The sequence below is a fragment of the Hippocampus zosterae genome, chromosome 1 (genome assembly GCF_025434085.1).
Source record: "Hippocampus zosterae strain Florida chromosome 1, ASM2543408v3, whole genome shotgun sequence".
NCBI lineage: Eukaryota > Metazoa > Chordata > Actinopteri > Syngnathiformes > Syngnathidae > Hippocampus > Hippocampus zosterae.
The window spans coordinates 29944985-29965971 of NC_067451.1; the positions used below are offsets into that span (position 1 = coordinate 29944985).

The following is a 20987-nucleotide window of genomic DNA, read 5'->3' on the forward strand; positions in this document are numbered from 1 at the left end:
TAAAATATGGTGTTAACATAACAAATAACTCTTTTGTTATCCAGCAACGGCTGAGTAGTCTACATGCCAAGCACGGTGTCAAGTTCAATTGGTAAAGATCGAGCCATAGAATAAATCGCTACATTTTTTTTCATGCTAGTTGTACGCACTATTTTTGGGGGGATGTATTCTTGCACGTGAGTAGGCAGGATTTGAAAGGCATGAAGTTCAGCTGCAGGCATTTCGTATTTTGCAAAGAGAACAGCTAAATAGTTATGGTGTCCACCATGCTGCTTGAAAACAACAGATACAGTGTGGTGGTCATTCTTCCCATCTGTTCGACATTTAGAGGTAATTTTCTTTGGACAATTGGTAATTGTCTAAAATTTTCAACTGAATATATTTCTATGAAGGCAGTGAAACATTTCAAATGTAAAAATAATTCATTTAAAAACAATTTGGTCCTTGAATGCTCAGTGTTTGGTGTCCATGAAACAACAATACCAATAGCATAGACCACCATATTTAACAAACTCTTGCAAACAATGGGCTAAATGAACTGCTTTTATTGATGCATAGCACACTGCAGGAGAGTTTGATTTAAAGCATACAGTATAGCATATTTGGTTTTGCACAAGTTCAGTTTTTGAACAACCAGCGATTTCCTCTTGCTAATTGTTTGGCCATAGGAGTGGCAATTGAACTATATTCAGACTGTGATCTATCTATCTATCTATCTATCTATCTAAACATCAGCGGTATTTGTTATTGCTTTAGCTTGATATGAAAAGTACAGCAGAGGCTGTTGATGTAGCACCACTGAAAGTGGCATTTGTGCGGTACTAGTTTTTATGGTGACGATTTTCCGCACACTGATGGTGTCTCAAGTGAGGCAACGAGTTTGACATTGTGCAAAAATTATAGTGCTAGCAATGACATTGGAGAGCCAGAAGCTGAGCTGCACTGTGCTTGATGGTGGACTACATGTGTGGCAAGAGCATGAGGCGGTTACACTTCTTGTGTCTTACCAAATGTTCTGTGACGTGACCCTAATTGTATGGACCTTGTATTACATAATTAAGCTTGCATTTGATAAGTATTGTATATATTTTTTGATGCATAACTACTTATGAACGGCAGTCAGTTACCAAATAAAATGACATGGAGGGCCGCAAATACATGCATGAATCTTGAAATTGAGACCTGTGCTTTGTGTATTACACATTATTAGTATTACACATTGACAGAGAGTGATCCGTGGATCAGCAACAGATTTGCCATGGATCTACATCTAAATGAAATCCAAAACGTTATTTGTCTTACATTACATTGCTAGTTTTGAATATATCAAAAAGTAATTAATGGACTTGAACAACAAATTAAAGCCTTGAGGTGCTGATACCGGGAAATGCAGAACAAGTGAAACAAGAAGGATGGAGCAACTCTGCACCTTCATGCCAAGTCAAATAAAATTGACCAATTTGAAAAAATATATAAAAATAAAATAAATAATTTGACGGTATTAAAAAAAAGTCCATTGTTAGGTGTCAATAAATGCGCCCTTTCCGTTACAGTTGTGCAAAATACTGTATCCTGCGTTTTGATGCATAATTCATTGTGATGAGGGAACAGGTTTGCACCACAGCTATGGAACATGTTGACCCCCCCCCCCAAAAAAACCCCTTCATGTCTATTTATCTATCGATCTACCTCTCTACACGCCCAACTTTTAGCGAGCTAAATTTAGATCTCGAAATCTCCTCACCTGCTGCGTAAGCAACTCCAATCCACGTGCGATAGAAAAACTTCGAATATGTCTTCATCTCTTAATAACTCCGCTCCACAAGACCAACAGGTTGGACGGTGTTTCCACTAAATAACGTGCTTGTAAATAGTATTTTTTTTAAAAAGTGTGGGAGGGAAAAAAAAGAAAAAGCTGCTGTGTGGGCTGATGCTATTGTGAGTCCACGGAGGAGTCGGTCAGGTGAAACGCGGCCCGGCGACGCGTGCGATGCGTGTGTTCTGGACACTGGGCTGATACCAAAAGTTGTAAGTGTGTGTGCGTTTGTAAATGTTGGGGAGGCGGGGGGTGTTGGGAGCTGGTTTGTGGAAAGGATACATAGGAGGTGAATGAGTTCCATTTCCTTTCCTCGTGACACAAACTCGTACGCGTACAATAATGGTGACACACTAAAGCGTGCGACATTCAAAATGTATTGGATTTAAGTACCGGTATTAGTCACTCTAATGTGGTAAAAGTACATGTTGTCTTTTTTTCATTTGAGTAAAAAAAAAAAGATTTGAATGAAAGTGAAATAATAATAATAATAAAAAAAGTCCATTATTTACAATATTGTTTTGAAACCAGGACAAACAACACACACACACACACACACACACACACACACAATTCAATCGTTGCCCCTTTTATCAATTTGCATAATACAGGTCCTGAGAAGGCCACACAGCCAAACAATAAAAACATGATTGCATGCATGGCATGTTCATGTTTTTATATTGACTAATAAAAATGCAAAGTAGCTCATGATTGCAAATGAAAAAAATACACCTGTACAACAACAGTAAATAGAATCACTCTTGCCGCAGTGGTTTTTAGGTTGTCACAACACGCAACACATAATCAATTGAGGCCAATATCTTGCTTCCTGGGTGACATCTTTCCATGTTACTCCTGAACAGCTCAAGGTCTCACATTGTTCACAGACTACTTTTTTACATGCTGTTGTCATCGGCATTTGTTTGAAGTGTACAGTATGTATTCCATTTCATCCCACCAGTGACAATAGAATATAATTGTGGTTGAAGATTACGTGAGGCCGACTGGTGAGCACGTCGGCCTCACACTGCAGAGGTGTGGGGTTCGAGTCTGGCTCCGACCTTCCTGTGTGGAGTTTGCATGTTCTCCCCAGGCCTGCGTGGGTTTTCTCCGGGTACTCCGGTTTCTCCCAACATTCCAAAGACATGCATGGCAGTTTAATGGAACTCTCTAAATTGTCCCTCTGTGGGAGTGTGGGAGTGGATGGTTGTTCGTCTCTGTGTGCCCTGTGATTGGCTTTACCCTACCGACTGCTCACGACCCTTGTGAGGATAAGCGGATCAGAAAATGGATGGATGATGAAGTTTGTGGAGAGATTGACAATTCTGTGTTTGGATCAGCACCAATTATTACGCTGATGATTTTTGGTTGGGATTAGATTGTTTTGTTGTCATTCCTTGATGTACTGTGCTGCCACATACACAAATGTACACAGAATAATTGAAAAGTCCTTCAAAAATATAACCACTGCTGAAATAAAATTGTTGTTAAGGGGGAACTAAACCCCAATTTCTTCACGCAAGAATACATTGATAACTTTGTGCCACAACTAATTTTAAAAATGATTCTCTGATTAATATTGCATTTCTGGCATACAAATTAAATTGAATAATTCGGCAGCGTGTGGCGGCATCATGCTGGATGCAATTCAGCCGGAGTCTGGAAGTGACATTGACGCGAGAGTAGCATCTTGCCAGCTAATACAGCTCGCGGACGATTGTATTGTGTCGGCTGAGAGATCGTTGAGAACAATGATGGAGTCATTCCATCCTGTGCACGCGATGACTAGGATGGAAAACACCAGAGCAAGTGGAGCGAAGAGTCAAAGTGTTGTACATCAACTTCTTAATGTGTTGGAGATCTTCAAAAAGAAATCCAGATGGGCTCACAACTCGGTATATGGGTAACATCATTTAACTGGACCAAATATGGGCCAGATGTGCTCAAGAATGTGGTCCAAATTCGCAAAATGGACCCATTTGGGTGACATTTTGAACAACAGTTGGTATGTATGTAGGTGTGGTATCGAGTAATTTCACAGATCTGCAAAAACCTTGGGCTAGAACTGATTTAGAGCAGCAAAAACAAGTTTATATATGGCCCAAATAAGGCATACGTACAATACCCCTGATCAGGTCTGTACCAAATGATCCTATTTTCACTCTTGAAAACTCCATTCAAGATTAGTACATGGAGTTGAAGACATTATGACAAAAAGTTTTAACATCTTGGGTTTAGTTCCGTTTGAAGCATTTCTCAGAGTTAAACAAGTGCATGAAGGCATTGAATGGATAAGGCCAAATTTTGTGCGCCTTAAGAAGTGAACAAACCTTCATCCAGCTATGCAACCAACAACAAAAGGTCATTTTTTTTAACATCCTCCTCCTCCAAGCAAAGAAAAAAAGAAGATATAACTGCTTTTGTATAACTTTCTAACAAAGAAATGATTGCTAGGGAAACATCCCATCCTAGGCAGAGGCAGCTATACCGTACGTCCTTGCCCTTGCGCCAGAAGTGTTTTGGGGGAATTTATAATTGCTGAGCATTCCTAATGTCAACAGACATTTATACAGAGTTACCCCAGGCATTTAGAAGACACAAATAAATGCAAGATGAATCACACTGTGCGCCCATACTTTAAGGTCAGCTGTTATTAATCCCCAAGGTACTAAATCTTTCCAATATCCAGAAATTTATCTGCGCAGGTCAACATATCTGCGATTCATTTTTTTTAAAATTTTGAATCTGAATTCCGGACAACAAAAATGAATTGAAGAGGTTGTTTTTCTTGCTCAGACCAAGAAAATCTATCTCCTTCACCCACTTCGCAACGTCTCTAGAATGCAAATGAGTTCCGACATAGAAGAGAAAAAAAAAACGCAAGGTGGTCACTCCCTGCTGTGTCATTACTTTGTGTCCCCTGAAGGGAAGTTGAGCCCGTTAAATGTGATTGTATAAACACATAACATAACAAGGGAGGCTGAAGATGAATACACTTACTGTGCCCAGCCTTTCAGGTGTGTCATTTCTTAAGCAATTTCTACCACTGACCGGAACACCGGTAAGATCAATGTTTAATTCCCAGCATGGTAAGTGAAGAAAATGAATGCGCTTCTTTTTTGTCCGCCAGTTTCATATCCTTTTGGCCTAATAGTATCGCTGCATGACTCCAGACTGAAGTCAGGCTTTCAAACAGAATCCCAGTATACGCCTGATTGTCTTTCTCAATTTTATGATGCCGTTATCGTCAATGATAGAGACTAAACCACGGGAACAAAGAAACTAATATCAGGAGTGCGTAAAAGGCAGTCGTGAGATCATTGTGCGTGGTTCTTCCTCCCCGTCCCTCATGGCGAGCCACCTCTGTGACCTGAAAGCACAATGTTGAGATTGAATGGTTGTAATTAAAATGTTCACAGCTCTCCCCCGGCAGGCTCCGTAGCTTCAGAGCAAGATAAACACACTAAATCACCTTGATAGTTACCTAACAAAACGTTAGGCAGGGAATTACCAAATCTCATCCCAAATATAAAACCAATAATGTCATAAAGTTGGGAAAACACTCAAGTGTCCAATAGAATATTGCATTGCGCGCATCAGCATTCAGACAAGCCATCCGTGCAAAAAGTGAGAACAAACAACAGCAGCGGCTGCGCGGGGCCTCCGCGGTGGTCCCTGCTGTGTCATTTCCAAAAGTTTATAATGCAGCAGGGTCCTCAGAGACAACTTAAAGAGTCAAGGATCCGTCCTTGAGGTGCCAACACTCCATCCGGCTCATCTCCAGGCCAGGAAACACATTAGGGATCCACAGCCGAGAGGCAAAGGAAGGATGTAGCTCATGCTGGCAAGTGGCTTACGCTGTGATGCATGCCAGTGGGTCAATCCAGCACCGTGCATCATGCCATCCTACTCCGAGCACACTTTTATATATAGAACATTTTTCTTTGCTGAGATTGTGGCAACAAACAAATCTCATCTGACAACTGAGAGACCAACCTTCCGTTTTATTGCTTCCACCGAGCTCAACACAACCTGGTACTGTTAATAATATACTTTTGATGTGCCAACACACTATTTCCGCTGTTTTAAACGCAATACCAACGTGTAATTTTGCAAGAGCCTCTACATTGCTTTTTCTTTCCGCGTGAAACAAATGGCGCCTCAGACGTTTTCTGAGTCGAGCAAACTACAGTGCTCTCGATTGTGACTTCTATTTTACTATTTCACATTATTCCACCAGGTGGGTCTTGGTTGTCTTGAACACTTTCAAAAGTCACACATGACAAAGAAATGTTCTTTCTGCTCTTACCGGACTATATATGGCCATGTGCATGAGAGGTTTTGCATTTTTTGGCTGTGAATATTGTCATATCGACTTAGGTCAGTGCCAAGTCTGCATTATTAGTGGAATAACTCTGCAATGTGGACATTCTCCGTGAAATCTGGCTTTGTGCGTATTCTCCTGTTCAAAGCACTTTTGCTCTTAAGTGCGTCAGACGCTGTACAATTTTAAACACGGTCGCACTATCTGTTTGGATGCAGTTACAATACACGTCACACTTCCGATTGTAAAAGTAAGACTTCGATAAAAAAGCTAAAAAAAAAAAAAAATGGGATCCGAACATCAACAAGCATGAGGGCACCCACTAAAACGTCATTCATTATAGTGGCATGATGATTGATGACAAGTTTTGGTTGCGTTTATTCATGAACAGATTTGCAAAAATCTTCACTTTCAATCGACATTATGGTAGCATTTGGAGGGAACACAACATTTATATGTGAGCAATCATGCTAGCCCAAATCCCTCGCATAAATGGGAAACATCTGCATTAATATGCATTCGTCGAGCTCCACACAGGTCAGTCAGATATTAACATATTTCCGGAGGGAACTATTTGGCTCTTTGCTGCAGAATCCTATATTTCACAATTATGTGGTGTGCGGTTGACAGTGGGTTATCTGAGTGGAGTAATCGAATTGGACAAGCCTTGTGCCTCAGGATAGTTAATATTAGACTTTAAGCACCACGATTAGGGTGAATGATACAGCAGAATGGACTTGTGGATTTATATAGACGTAAATCCAGCCAAAGAGGCAATCTCAGTCATAATTTACCAAGACAAGAATGATTCATGATGACAACAGAAATGTTTTTCTTCCTCTGAAGAATTCTGACTCAGGACAGATATTGGCCACGTTTCTGTCTTGCAAAACTGTGTTCAAATACTGGCAATATAGAACTCTAGCAATCCAAAGTGAGTAAGTTTGGGCTTTCAATAAAGCATCTGCTCTGAAGGTGCATGATAAAAAGATTTTACCTACATCGAGTGAAAAGAAATGATTATCTGCTTGTTATAAATGACACAAAAAAGTGGCTGAGAAGTTAGAGAGTTAAGGTCCCTGTGAAATGACAATAAATACTGTATGTCTTCTTAATTTGATAAAATCAAATAAAATTGTCAAGTATATAAAATGAGGCTTCAAAACCGAACCCATAGTTGACAATGAGGCACTCTTAAAGGGGCATGCCAGCTCAAAGCCTCCGTGGTGGTCGAGTTTTCTTTTCCCCTCCTAAAGCTTCCCTTATCCCCTGTGTGACATTTGCACACTTATGGCCGACGATGAGGCACTCTAACAGGGCCGTGATGTTGGCCTTTCCAAAGTGAAGTGATGTCATTTTAGGGTGCATCCTTCTTACCTAGCGAACTGCATTTTGTGATTGTGCTAAATCACCGCTGATGAGAACGATGATACTCAGATTCTACTGTTGGGGAGGGGAAACTCAAGCCAGACACCAATGTGCATTCCTGGGTGCCACTTTTACCCCGCTCAGTATAGTGTTAAACTGAAAATCGGTCTTAGCGTATACTGTATCTCCACAAATCAGTAATACACAATGTACGTCTCAGTCTTTGCATGTTTTCAGCAATTACCTTCAAACATTCACTCATTCATTCATTTTCAAAGCCTCTTTATCCACACTAGAGTCGCGGGGGTGCTGGAGCCTATCCCAGCTGTCTTCAGGCAGGAGGCGGGGGACACCCTGAATCGGTTGCCAGCCAATCGTAGAGCACACAGAGACGAACAACCATCCACGCTCACACTAACACAGAGGGACAATTTAGAGCAGGGGTGTCAAACTCAGTTCCTGGAGGGCCGCTGTCCTGCATGTTTTCCAAGTCTCCCTGTTGCAACACACCTGATTCAAATGATCAGATCATCAGCAAGCTCTGCGGAAGCCTGACATTGAACCTGTTCATTTGAATCTGGTGTGTTGCAGCAGGGAGACTTGGAAACACACAGGACAGCGGCCCTCCAGGGCCCGAGTTTGACACCCCTGATTTAGAGCGTTCAATCAGCCTGCCATGCATGTTTTTGGAATGTGGGAGGAAACCGGAGCACCCGGAGAAAACCCACGCAGGCCCGGGGAGAACATGCAAACTCCACACAGGGAGGCCGGAGCTGGAATTGAACCCGGCACCTCTGCACTGTGAAGTCGACGTGCTAACCACTGGACTACCGGGCCGCCACTACCTCAAATGTGAATAAATAAATAAATAAATAAATTTTTTAAAAAGCACTTGCAGAGGTAGACTGGAAAAACTAAAACAGAAATAGTCCTGAAAAACACAAGAAAGAAAAGCAACAAATAAACAGGCAAAAACCATAACAAAAACACAAAACAACGTGACAGCAACAATGATCCAACAAAGACTGACAGAACCCAGGGAACTAAATACATGCAGACTGACGACACAACAAGAAACACAGTCACAAAGGGTTGTGGGAGCTGATTGGTTGGCACAAGGGACCCGGATGTCAAAAACAGGTGGAAACCAAAACAAAATGAGGGAGACAAAAGCCCACGAGGACACAAAACTGTGAAACAAAACCAAATGTAATGTAAACCAAAACAGAATCATGTCAAACAAATCACTGAATTCATCTTCCGGGGTCCTTAAGAGATACAAATTTGGACAGGATAACAGACTACATTCAACAGTGACATCTAAGAAGCTCCTAATAGCGATAACGCAAGCTTGTGATAAAAGCTCCTAAATCAATTATACTAACCTCATGTTCCATGCCTGTCTTGCGGTGATAGTAATGCAGAATACAAAGTGTCCGACAACTTTAAAACAGCTCATGGCAGAAGACTTACCTATTGATTGATGTCTGATTGTTGTGGACTTGTGGATTTCAAATTGCTGCATGAGTCATTGTGGTGGGATTGGCAGGAGAATTGTTCACGCAGCTTCGGCAGTAGAAATCCATGCCCTGCAGAATATCCTTTTACGTGCTGGCCCCAAACACCATCCATTGTCAGACCTTGTATTACAATAACATGGGAAGCCTCTTAGATGGAAGACATTGTTGTGATTTCCGCATGAAGGGAACGTTGAGGCCCAGACGACTCACAACTAGAGGGGTTGACGTTTACATCTGAGACCCTGCGGCACACTTTTGAGGTGACCATTCGGCATGGCTGTTGGTCAACTGCTGTGCCGTTTATCCAGGAATGCAACGGTGGTTTTCTTGCCCTTAACGCTAAAATACGAAAACAAACAAACAACAAACAAACAAAACCTTGAAGCAAGAGGCGTATTAGGCACACATTCAACCCTGCTACAGGCAAATCTCAATTTGAAAAAGATGTTGGTGTGCTGCTTGCTGACTGCCGTTGAAGTGCCTCTGAGCAAGGCATTGTCTTGGAGTAGTGGGTAAGCTCGAATCTATCTCAGCTAACTTAGAGCGAGAAGCCAGGTATACCGTGGACTGATCGCCAGCCAGTTGTGAGGCACAGGCTGACAAACATATCCACACTCACTTTGACACCGAGAGGAAACATCAGAGCCATCAATTAACCCAGCATGCGCGGTTTTGGAAAGTGAACTCACACGTCAATGGGCATTCTGTGGAAAGGTTTGAGTCTCTTTTGTGATGTTTTTTGGTTTGTCTGTTTGTTTGTTTGTTTTTTTAAAGGTGAAATCAAGGCTCATGATCCACGTTTCATGAATGCTGCCAAACAGTAGTTGTTGAAATGGACGTTCTTTGCTTTCCCAACAATCCTGATACCCTTGAGGAAGGCACTGAACCTCGACAAAATAGGTAAACAGTATTTCTCCTATTTTTCAACAAAAACTGCAGCAGTGATGACTGTGGAGATTTCATGATTTAAGACTACATTTCAGTGATGCATGTGGAAGCGCAGTTGGCAGGTTTGACTGTTGCTGTTTGTCTTACTCCCCGTCCTTTCATTTTTGGTGCGACTGATTCTCATTCGAGTCACGGGTGGAACTGGAGCTTTCGAACTGACTTCGGACCAGAGGAAGGGTAAACCCTGGACTGGTTGCCAAACAAGCATTTAAACTCACATTGAAAAACTTTGGAAGATTTACAGTCTTCAGTTAACCGACCACGCATGTTTTTAGAATGTGCGAGGAAGCTGGAGAATGTGAAGATTTGAATGCCAAATCGCTGACGTGTGCGGCAGATGTATTTGGCTAAATAAGTGGTACCTTGACTCACAAGTGCCCCAACTCATGGGTTTTTCAAATGACAAGCTTAGACTTGTCCAAGTGAGCTTCAGAAACAAAAGTAGTGAAGAAAAACAATCTGAGCGATAGTCATCATCTGTTTATCAAACAGGATAAACAGTTTGAGAGGGGACTCAAATGGAGAAAAATGTCATTCTGTATCCCCATTCTCGCTGGACGTAAATCGTTAGGAGCGCAAAAGGTTTGGGGCTTCGGACGTAGCGTTTTGTGCTTAGTAAGTGGGAGACTGGACTGGGCTGTGGTAACCGTGTTGAATGTGGCTTGGCATTGTTTTGCTGAAACAAGAACTATCTCAGAGAAAGGCATTACCTGGATGGCAGCATGTTGCTCCAAAACCTGCATTCACCTTTTCAGCATTTATGGTGCCTTCACAGATGGACAAGTGAGCCATTTCATGGGCACTAACAGGCCCCGATAATGTAACAAACGCTGGCTTTTTGAAATCTGCACAAATCACCCCGGTGCATGTCAACATAGCAGAGAAGTCAGCGACATCCTGCTGCTGCGTGGCCGCGACCTCGTGAAGCGGCCCAGAGCCATCCCCGCTGTCACTCTGTTTGCTTGACCTTTCACACGGCGGGAGGAAACAGGACGCGAGCGCTCCGGTGTGTTTGTGTGTGTGTGTGCAGATAACGACAAAGAGCGCACTTACGCTTGTAGTTTGAATGTCAGGAGATGAGCCCGTGTATCCCAAAGTTCTCATCCAAGTGCCCAACGGCTCTACAACTCATTTTACTTCCCATTCATGGATTTAAGCTTTGATGGTGCCTAATTGATTAGTTGGAATTAGTCTCGCAGCTGCAGCAACTAAATCACCACTCCAGGCGTTTCATTCTTTACCAGGAAGACATGTTTTTGGAAAAGAAAATATTCAATTTCATATAGAGAGAGAAGTCAAATCAAATCTGGTATGAATAATTTCACAAATCACATCAGTATTTTATCAATACAGTACCTAATGAATTTGCATGACCAAAAGGTGCTCACAATGAATGAAACAATATGTACAAAATGACAAATCAATCCTGAGATGCAAACTGGACGAATCAGGAAAAGAGATGCATCGCCGCTTAAACAACTACAAAGTGTCACTTGAGTGCACTTGCAGAGGAATGATTCAAGGATGGAATTATTCCCTCTGCGGAGCACAAGTCTTAAAAATATATATAGGAAATTACATTTCGTTGGTTTGTTCCCGAGTTAATGCAAAAACTTCACAACAATCACACATTTTGTAGGAGTGACGCATAGAGTGGACCAGGTCACTGTAGGATTGTTAATCCTTGGCATAGGTCGGCGCGCTTCTGAGTGCTATTGTAGCTGCGATGGCATTTTCAAATAAGAAAATGTATACAACTGTTCAATGAATTTGTCAAATTAAAACATGATCAATCATTGTTGGCTCATCATTACAATATACAGGATCAATGTCAGCTGTAGGGCTGGGACGAATGATTTTTTTCATAATCGATTAATCCGTTGATTATTTTTGTGATTAATTGAACAATCAGATTTAAACATGTTTTAATTTCTATCCTTTTCAAATGACCCCCCCCCCCCAAAAAAGCACAAATTACAATTCAGTGACAGGTTTAGCCCGTAATAGCCGTCAGAAAATCAACAAAAATATTGACAATTGTTTTTCCAAAGGGAAAAAAAAAACAGATGGCAGCAAGTGTTATTTTAAAAAGAAAACAATCGCTGCTTTTATGGAGACAATTTAAATATGTACTGCTGTGATTAAATTCAAAGGTTATGGACAGTTTTAAATTTAATTAGGTAGTGATAAAAAAAATATTTAGGATTAATTTGATTCGTTGTCAATTAATTGTTCCACCTCTAATTTGGTAGTTTCTGTTCTGTAATATGAAAGAACAAATATTTGTTTTCCAAAATAAATACAAAGCACTGCGTCCATCAGTGCCTGGACATTTGATTATGGAACATATATAGCACATACAATACAATAACAGATTGACAAAAGTGAAGGCAAGTAAAAATTGTAAAAAGAAGAAAAATAAAAACAGACATCATCACAGTTATATGTTCAAAGGAGTAGGAAGAAGTAAATAACATAATAACGTGTTCCTCTAAACGTCTATTTTTGCGGCACAACTCATGACGAAAATCAAGTTGTACCTGATAAATGGAAAACACAAATTTTTCAGAACAAAACATTTACTAAAAACAAGACAACTACAAACTGAAGTAAAATATGTTTCACTTTGGCATAAATCAAAATAAATGAATAAAATAAAATGTGAACCCTGCCATAAATCCTAAACAAATATATCAGGGAGTATGAAAATGTGTTTTCTTCAAATATAAACTCAAAGAACCACACTAATGCATGAAATGTAGATTGGAGCTTAAAACATAGGGCTCTTTATTCATAGGCAGCCCATCTGCGCTCGAGCATAAAAACTGCCGCATCCTGATTTTCGTGCCGGCGCAAGCTTTAATGCACTTGTTTGGGAATTTCATTGATGGTCCCTTCCAAAGGTTTACGAACGGCACAGTCAATTCCTTTGTTTTTTGTTGTACACCAAAAAATTTGGGTGAGGCACAAGTTCAGAATGCCAGCTTTTATTTCATGGTATGTACAGCTAGATTTGTTAAACGACTCAAGACAGAGGACCTTGTGTTTGAAGCAACCCACTTTTGAAGTGAGCAACATTATTCAAACATCACGTCGATTCTTTTTGCTGATTAGTGGTTGGCATCTTTTGAAGTCTTGATGTCGCAGCAGAATAAATTCTGAAGTCTACAAAATGGCTTTATCTAATAATTTACAGAAAAATGAATCCAAACAATCAGGAGAAGCTTCATCTAACAAGATAACGCGCCAAAAGACACCGCCAACACAAAGGACTTTATCAGGGGGAAGAGTGGAAAGTCTGAAGCGGAAATCAGACTACACGAAACTAGCCCGATTTTGACAGATGTGACGCAGACAAACGTAGCGTCTCATGCCAGATTCTGATTTGCCTTGACACATCGCAGCCCACGCAATGTGACTTACTCGACGATTGGTCATGAGGTGTCTGTGAAACCAACTGATCTGTTCCAAAGTGCGTGGGGTCAGCAACTCATTCGATTGACTCGTCCATTGGATTTTGCTGTGTTAGTGTTTTGTCTCAGTGGAGGGGAACCTTGGACGTAACATGCACGAGTGGTCCCGCAGTCTTCCCACTCCCAGAAAAGGCCAGCAAGACCAGTGACCCGAGTCCTAATGGAGCAGTTTTACTCTTGGGGGGGGGGAGATTTAGTCAACATTAAGAAAACAATCTAAACAATCCCTACCTTGTTTAAACAAAATAAAGGTTGAATAAAAGACAACAATTCTAACCCACTTTCATTAAATCTAAACAGCGGGGGGGGGGGGGGGGGGACACCAAAATGGTTCCCCCCAACTGTAACTGCTCTGCTTGACCAACTTGACTTTCTAGATACTTACAGGTATTAACGATGGCTGTCCGACAGCTTTCGAGATACGCCAACAGAGTCTCCAGAAAGTACAAAACCAACAGTTGGAAAACACTTTGTTACAGTGACCATACACAAATTAAGAACTAACCGACATTCTCCGGTGGTAGAAAGGCCGGAGAGAAGATAGAGAGCGCAGCTGTTTAAAATATCAGGACCCATTCCTTGACCACTTGCGTATTGGCAATCAGGCAAGGCTTAACGGTGACAGCTGCTCCTCATTCACACACACACACACACACACACACACACACACACGCACACACACACACACGCACACACACGCACACACACTAAGGAGAGGAGGACATTCCTGCAGGACAGCACGTATACAAAATAATTGACCCACAATGTCATAAAAGTTCGAAAATTTGTGTGTCTGTGTGAACGGCATCGCAGCAACATATTCTTAATGCCCTCAGACTTCTTTCAAATACATTCTTCTTATCTATGAACTGTCACGTAGCAGTGATAAGAGGCTTTGATTGGTATAAAAGAAGGAGTAGCTTTATATTGATTGCGACCTCATTATTCAGGAAGGGCAACTGGTGAGTAGCAGAGGCGACTGCTGGGCCAGGGGGCTCAAGGGGGCTGAAGGAGGGCAATGATTTGCCTCCTGGCCCTTTAGTGAAAAAAGTGAGCAGGTAAGGTCATCAGCGGGTTGGTCAGAGCATGGCCATTGAACACAGTTACAATTGTTTTGGTAACGAAAATATTTGTTCAAGTTTAGTTCTTAGTTATTTCACGAGTATTCGTTATAATAACCTTGCTGTCTACCTATTACTTTGCCACGCCTGCTGGTCTTACATGGGCTTGCTTCTACCTCCCAGAAGCGGGCAAGGACATTTCGCACACTGGAGGAAGGTGATGCCATCACTGTTTTCTCGTAGAAGCTGACAATGCACGGTCGCGCTGTCTCCACATTGAAAGTTAATGGCGAGAGACCTTTCAGCTGATAGAATCCATTAACTTGCCGCACTGATGATATTTTATACAATGGCCTTCTAAATTGAAAGTATCGCCAGCTAGTGAAACAATAAATTCATTTGTGTCGTCCATCTACCCCATTCGGTGTGACCCCATAGCAATTTTCTTTGTGGCAATTAACTCGCTTTGTGGTCGCTAAGACCGTTCTCAGTCCAGATGTAATTTGGGTTAAATAAAGCACATGCAAAAGTTATCAACTGATTTCTGCGACTGGAACATCTTTCTCACTGTCCACATTCACAAGACTCCCTGCTCCAGAAAATACACAGATGTAACAATGCATTTGGTCTTTCTTTCCTTGATCAAAAATTCCACTGTTGTGGTCTGAAATGAGATGGAAATTAAACTCGTGTGACAGCAAGCAAACATGCCAAAGGCAACCCATTAGTCATCACACCAAAATGAAAATGTACCTGATCTGTGGGAGCGACAGAGGTGACAATTAAAGAAAAAAAAACATTATTGACTGCCAGCTCAAATAGTGACAAGAGTTCACGTCGGTGTGATTATTATTTTTAACGTGAGGGGACGAAGATGACTCATGAAAGTTTTCCTCAACATACTGCATTCTTCAAACACCGTGAGTAGTTTTACCAACATGCCAAAACTAAACATTCAAATATTCCAGTTGCATCTGCTTGTTCAATTTAATGACAGGGAATATTTTCACAAAGCACTCTGCTGCCCACCAGGAAGGGGCATACAGTATTTCTTTCTGACCTTCTTTAAGCATTCAGTGTTTCTGCCACTCAACCAGTTGGCGAACAGCAGGAAGCTGCACTTCACTTGTTAAATCCTGTTGATTGCCTTTCTGATTTGGAAATCTTCAATTCCAACCTTCTTCTCTCCCTCAGAATTTCTTTAATTAGTAGAAGGCCATGGTGTCACCTTCAATTTAAGTTGCGAAATCATCTCTAAACATGTCAAGAATGCCGGGAAAAGATGCAAAGTTTTATAAAAGTTTCATGTACACTCCTCTGAATTGTTTTCATTATTGATTTGAACGTACTGGACATGCATGAGATGAATGTGAATGGTTGTAAGTCTATGTGTGCCTTGCCTGCCCTGAAGACAGCTGGGATCATCTCCAGCACTCCTGCAACCCTCGTGAGGACGAACGCTTCAGATAATTATTGGATGGATGGCTGCACCTTAAAAAAAATTCAAGGTGGAAGCTAATGATCGTTGTATAGTAGTAGCTGTTTGCTGGTGTGATATGCTACGCATCCCTATAAGGCAAAAGACAAGTAGGCATCATCTTGGATTTTTTTTCGTTCACCATCTACTTGACAAAACCCGAGAAAGTTCACAAACTTTCAAACGAACGTGGCGCTTCCTCGCCACATAGAGTAATTACCGTATTGGCCCGAATACAAGACGATGTTTTTTGCATTGAAATAAGACTGAAAAAGTGGGGGTCGGCTTATATTCGGGGGTCTAGACGTTATACCCATTCACGACGCTAGACAGCGCCAGATATCATTGAAGCAAATGCTGAACTTGACTCCCCAGGGCAAAGTGAACCCCTATCACGAAGAATAAAAATAAAAAGAGCAGTAGCACAAAGAAAAAAAAATAGCGGTAGGAAAAAAAAGAGAAGAAAATAATTCAAGAGAAAACAGAAAATGGAGAAACGTAGCGACAATCTGGAGAAAAGTGGGTCGAAGATTGGCCAGGTTAACCGGCAGCTGAGGAGAAGTTATGATGTAATTTACATTTCAAAAACCAGAAGCCTTTCATTTACGAATGTGATTGCACTTTAGTTTACATATGTTCAGATATTAAAATTTGAATGAGGCAAAATAACATGCTTTTTCTCTCAAATATATTGTTATAATCATTTGTTTCCGATGTACTGTAATTATTTTCTGTATAAAAATTAATTGGGTGTTCAAAAAGGCTTTTTTCAAACTTGAGTCTTGAAAAAGAGGGGGTCGTCTTATAATCAGGGCCGTCGTATATTTGGGCCAATACGGTATTTTCATCAATGCACAGATAAAGTGCAAACAACAACTTTATTTATTGTAGAAGGAAAAAAAGCTGGCTGCACTGTGTGGTTACGGTATGTGCAATAGAGCAACAGAACCAGTACAATATAAACAACACACAACAGTTGCTATGGCTTCCTCGGTTAAGATTTTTAAGATTACACTCTGTATCCATCTGCCTACTGAATAGTTGTAATCCACCAATGATGTTTACTCATCAGGTGGTGTGTCACAGACCGACAGAGCATGTCATTAACACCAGGTACTAAAACATGTCTGTCTGTCTGCGGAAAAACTGCATTTTACAGTGTATGGCTCATTCACAAAAAGTAACTTTCTGCTGATATTGCGCGTTTTAGATCTGGCAAGTCGTATTCAATAGTTTGAAAATGCTGTAATTTAGCAAGTTGAGGAACAAGGACTGCGAATGGCTGGCAACCAGTTCAGGGTGTCCCGTGCCTACTGCCCGAAGAAAGTTAGGATGCGCCCCAGTACGCCCCACGACTCTTGTGAAGATAAAGACGATGAGAAAATGGATGGATGGAGGAACAAGGAGGGTACGCAACTGTGTGTGCATGCATCATGTGTAACAATTGCTCCATGTACAGCACTTTGTATGCAGCGATGGCTGTTTGAAAGTGCTCTATAAATACTGTTGACTTGACTTGACAATGCCACCCACCCCCCCCCCCCCCGCCCCCCAAGATGGCCACTGTAGAAAAAAAAGACGCCCCAGAATGCATTGCTCTGAACAGCATGCAAGCAATCTATAAGAAGTAATCCTGTGGAATACTGCACGTCTTATTTTAAGCACCGATGGGGGGCATTTTTGCAGCTCACGCAAAGCAGCTTCGATTTACTTTTTACTGCGCGGCTAGAATATACAAAGACTATGAATACTTTGATGTTATTCCACGAGTGCTTAGAACACTTCTGCAAACGTACACGTGAGAAGAAAGTAGACTTGCACGGCCAGTTGTCAAAAACGAGAGAATGTTTAAGCAGTGTCCGGTATTTCCTGGCCATTATCTCATGAGCACGTACCGTTCATACTGTGAAATCTGTCTTCATTTCCATCCACCCTTTCTGTGTTTAAAGCACTTTTGTCAGTTAAATGAATCCACTTTTGTAAATTCAAGCACACACGAATGACGATATGAGTTATAGGTTTCGAATGACATATGAGCTTTCACGCTGCCATCGTTCACATCAAAGCACGCGTCATTTACATCCACAAACATAATTACATATGTACAATGGCAGACTGTCAACAGCCATTATGGAGGGACGCATGCATTCTTATCTGCTAAGTGTTCTGCAGAAGTGCCCCTTTATGTGGTATCCACCTTGGCTTTGTGTCTGAAAATCCCTCTGATGAAGTCGTCAATGCAGCAACCCGCCCCTAGCCTTATAGAGTGGGAAAGCTGGCCTGCTGATCCTGCTTTTGCTCTTTTAACTACTGGCATCCGACAAGCAAATAAATGTTTTGTTCGACGAGATATTGTTTAGCAGAGCAGCTCCGCTTTCGACAACTGGGGCTACAACTGCAAATATCTATGAGTCTTAAAGAACTCTTTTGAATATTAGCGTTAAGCATTGGTGGTTCAGTGGTAGAATTCTCGCCTGCCACGCGGGAGGCCCGGGTTCGATTCCCGGCCAATGCAAGGATATTTTCTTTTCCCTCCAAATAGTTTGTTTTCTTCCCACATACCCAAAACACGCATGGTTGCTTCGTTGGACACTTAAAGCTGTCAGTAGACTTAAATGGTTTTTTTTTGGTGCCCTGAGACGGACTACCAACCAATTCATGGTATGTGCTCCACCTCTCACCCACAGACAGCAGAGAGTAATCTAGCACGCAAGCAACCCAAACGAGGTTAAGCGGTTCAGAGGATGGGTGGATGGGGGAGGCCAATACAAAGAAAAATCAGGAAAGTCTGCGTTTTCAATGTCTGTGCTTTTGGGTATAGCTGTCAGAATACCAAAAGTATGACTTGGGGACCTTCCTGCATCGTGTCTTGATAACAACAAAAAGCTCAAACTTCCAATGAAATTATTCATTCATTCATTCATCTTCCTAACCGCTTGATCCTCACTAGGGTCGCGGGGGGTGCTGGAGCCTATCCCAGCCGTCTCCGGGCAGTAGGCAGGGGACACCCTGAATCGGTTGCCAGCCAATCGCAGGGCACACAGAGACGAACAACCATTCGCACTCACACTCACATCTAGGGACAATTTAGAGTGTTCAATCAGCCTGCCATGCATATTTTTGGAATGTGGGAGGAAACCGGAGCACCCGGAGAAAACCCACACAGGCCCGGGGAGAACATGCAAACTCCACACAGGGAGGCCGGAGCTGGAATCGAACCCGGTACCTCTGCACTGTGAAGCCGACGTGCTAGCCACTGGACTACCGGGCCGCCCCCTTGGTCAATGAAAAAATATGGAAATGCAATTCTTCAGGGTTTTTTTGGGGCTGGGGGCTATCATTTTGAAGATTATTTACCATATAGTGAACATTTGATCACAAAAAGGACAACACCTGCACCGTTTTATGGCCTGTTTTTTTCTCTCTTCGTTGTTTGGACAAGAATTGACTTCCAAGGTGGAATGGCTCACCCCCTCCTCAGTCTCATTTGCGTCTTCTAACTCTTACCTCTTCTCATACTTGATGTTGAACAGCAGGCTTTTTTGTTGTTGTTGTTGTTTTTATTTTATTTTTTTGCTCACCTTTAAACCACCAACTGATGGACAAAATTCTGGAATGCAGTTTTTTTTTTAACACACTGATACACTGGTACATTGGTGGTTGCTGCAGTCTCAGCCGTGGTGGAGGAACACTTTCTCCAAGCTGGAAGGAGTGTGTGTGAGAGGGAGAGAGAGAGAGAGAGAGAGAGAGAGAGAGAGAGAGAGAGAGTGATAGAGCGAGAGAGAGATTCTTTTTATGTGATTTGTTACAAGCAATGAAAGAATACGATGAGGAGGCACGTAAATAATCTTATATAAGTCTGCAGATAGCACAGGTATTGCACCTTTACAAAATAAACAATATTTTTTTTCTGCTTACAATGTACAATATAGGCAACAGCAATCTGAAATGCAATCAGGTAATAAGTCACATGGTAAAAAAAAATCTACCCAAAAAACAACAACGTCTATTGGCTCAAATTTAATCATGTATTTTGGGTAAAGAGTACCTTAATTGAAAGCTATGAAATATTTAAAGAAAAAAAGTAAAATTGACCTCACGTTTACGGCATCCCAGAACTAATGTACTCTTTAAAATTGAGATAAACCTATGGTATATTTTTGATTAGATAGGTACATCTGTGATATATTTTGATTAGGAAGAATGTCAGCGCCATTTGACTGTCACTGCTGGATAGCCCCGGGCACTTGTGTCTTGCGCCTGAAGTTGGTAGCATTTTCACAGCCCCGCTTTGTTCAGCAGAAAGGTCGGTGCTGATGGACAGTCTGCGGCTGGATGGATGCATGGCATGAGGCGCCAACGACGAGAAGAAAGGAGCGTCAGCGCAGAGCGCGGATGCGTGTGTGGAACTGGGAGTCGCGGCTTGGAATTGAAGCGGATTTACATGAGACAAGAGAAGAGAGCCAACCTCTTTTTTGATAATGAATGCTACAGCTTCTTGTTGCTTTCAAGCTTAGCTTGTAGCAGACTTGCGCACATTTCAGCATGACGTCTTTGATCCACTGGTGAAAAGGACACTTTGATTTGCTCCTCTTTCATCTATAACTCCTTCAGACAACAAAGTGTATGCAGGAAAGTGGTTAAGATTGCACGAGTGTCTCTGTCTTATGTGTTGTGTTGTGTTGTGTTATTTTGTCATTTTATGTGAATTTTTCTTTTGATGGTGGCGCGGGCACCCGCAGCGGCTCCTCTTGTTGTGAGAGGGAAGAAATGTCATCTGTGCTGTACAGCACATTTGACAATAATGTTGTACTTGATAATTGTACTTGATACTTGGATCATTTTCATGTGAATGGGCTTTTGCATCTCTACCAACTGATGAGGCAGCATCAGTACAACGTGGGGGATCAGAATCTTGCGTCAGGACATAAAGACTTGCTCACAAGGGATGAGGATCGAAACCACAACTTCTGGCTTGGGAGGCAACCACTCTACCACCT

At 41.8% G+C, this 20987-nt stretch overlaps 1 protein-coding gene and 1 non-coding gene across 3 annotated transcripts in view; one reads left to right on the plus strand and one right to left on the minus strand.

Moving 5' to 3' along the window:
• The window catches only part of flt4 (fms related receptor tyrosine kinase 4), a 69128-nt gene extending 67097 nt beyond the window's left edge, over positions 1–2031 (minus strand). For both annotated transcript variants that reach the window (XM_052073136.1, XM_052073127.1), the window contains exon 1: positions 1745–2031. In XM_052073136.1, coding sequence (XP_051929096.1) covers positions 1745–1802 — 58 coding nt within the window. In that variant the 5' untranslated portion in view covers positions 1803–2031. The remainder of the gene's footprint in view (positions 1–1744) is intronic.
• Positions 2032–18431: 16400 nt separating this feature from the next.
• Positions 18432–18502, plus strand: trnag-gcc (transfer RNA glycine (anticodon GCC)). Its single transcript has one exon. It is a non-coding gene; the product is annotated as a tRNA-Gly (tRNA).
• Positions 18503–20987: the final 2485 nt, after the last annotated feature.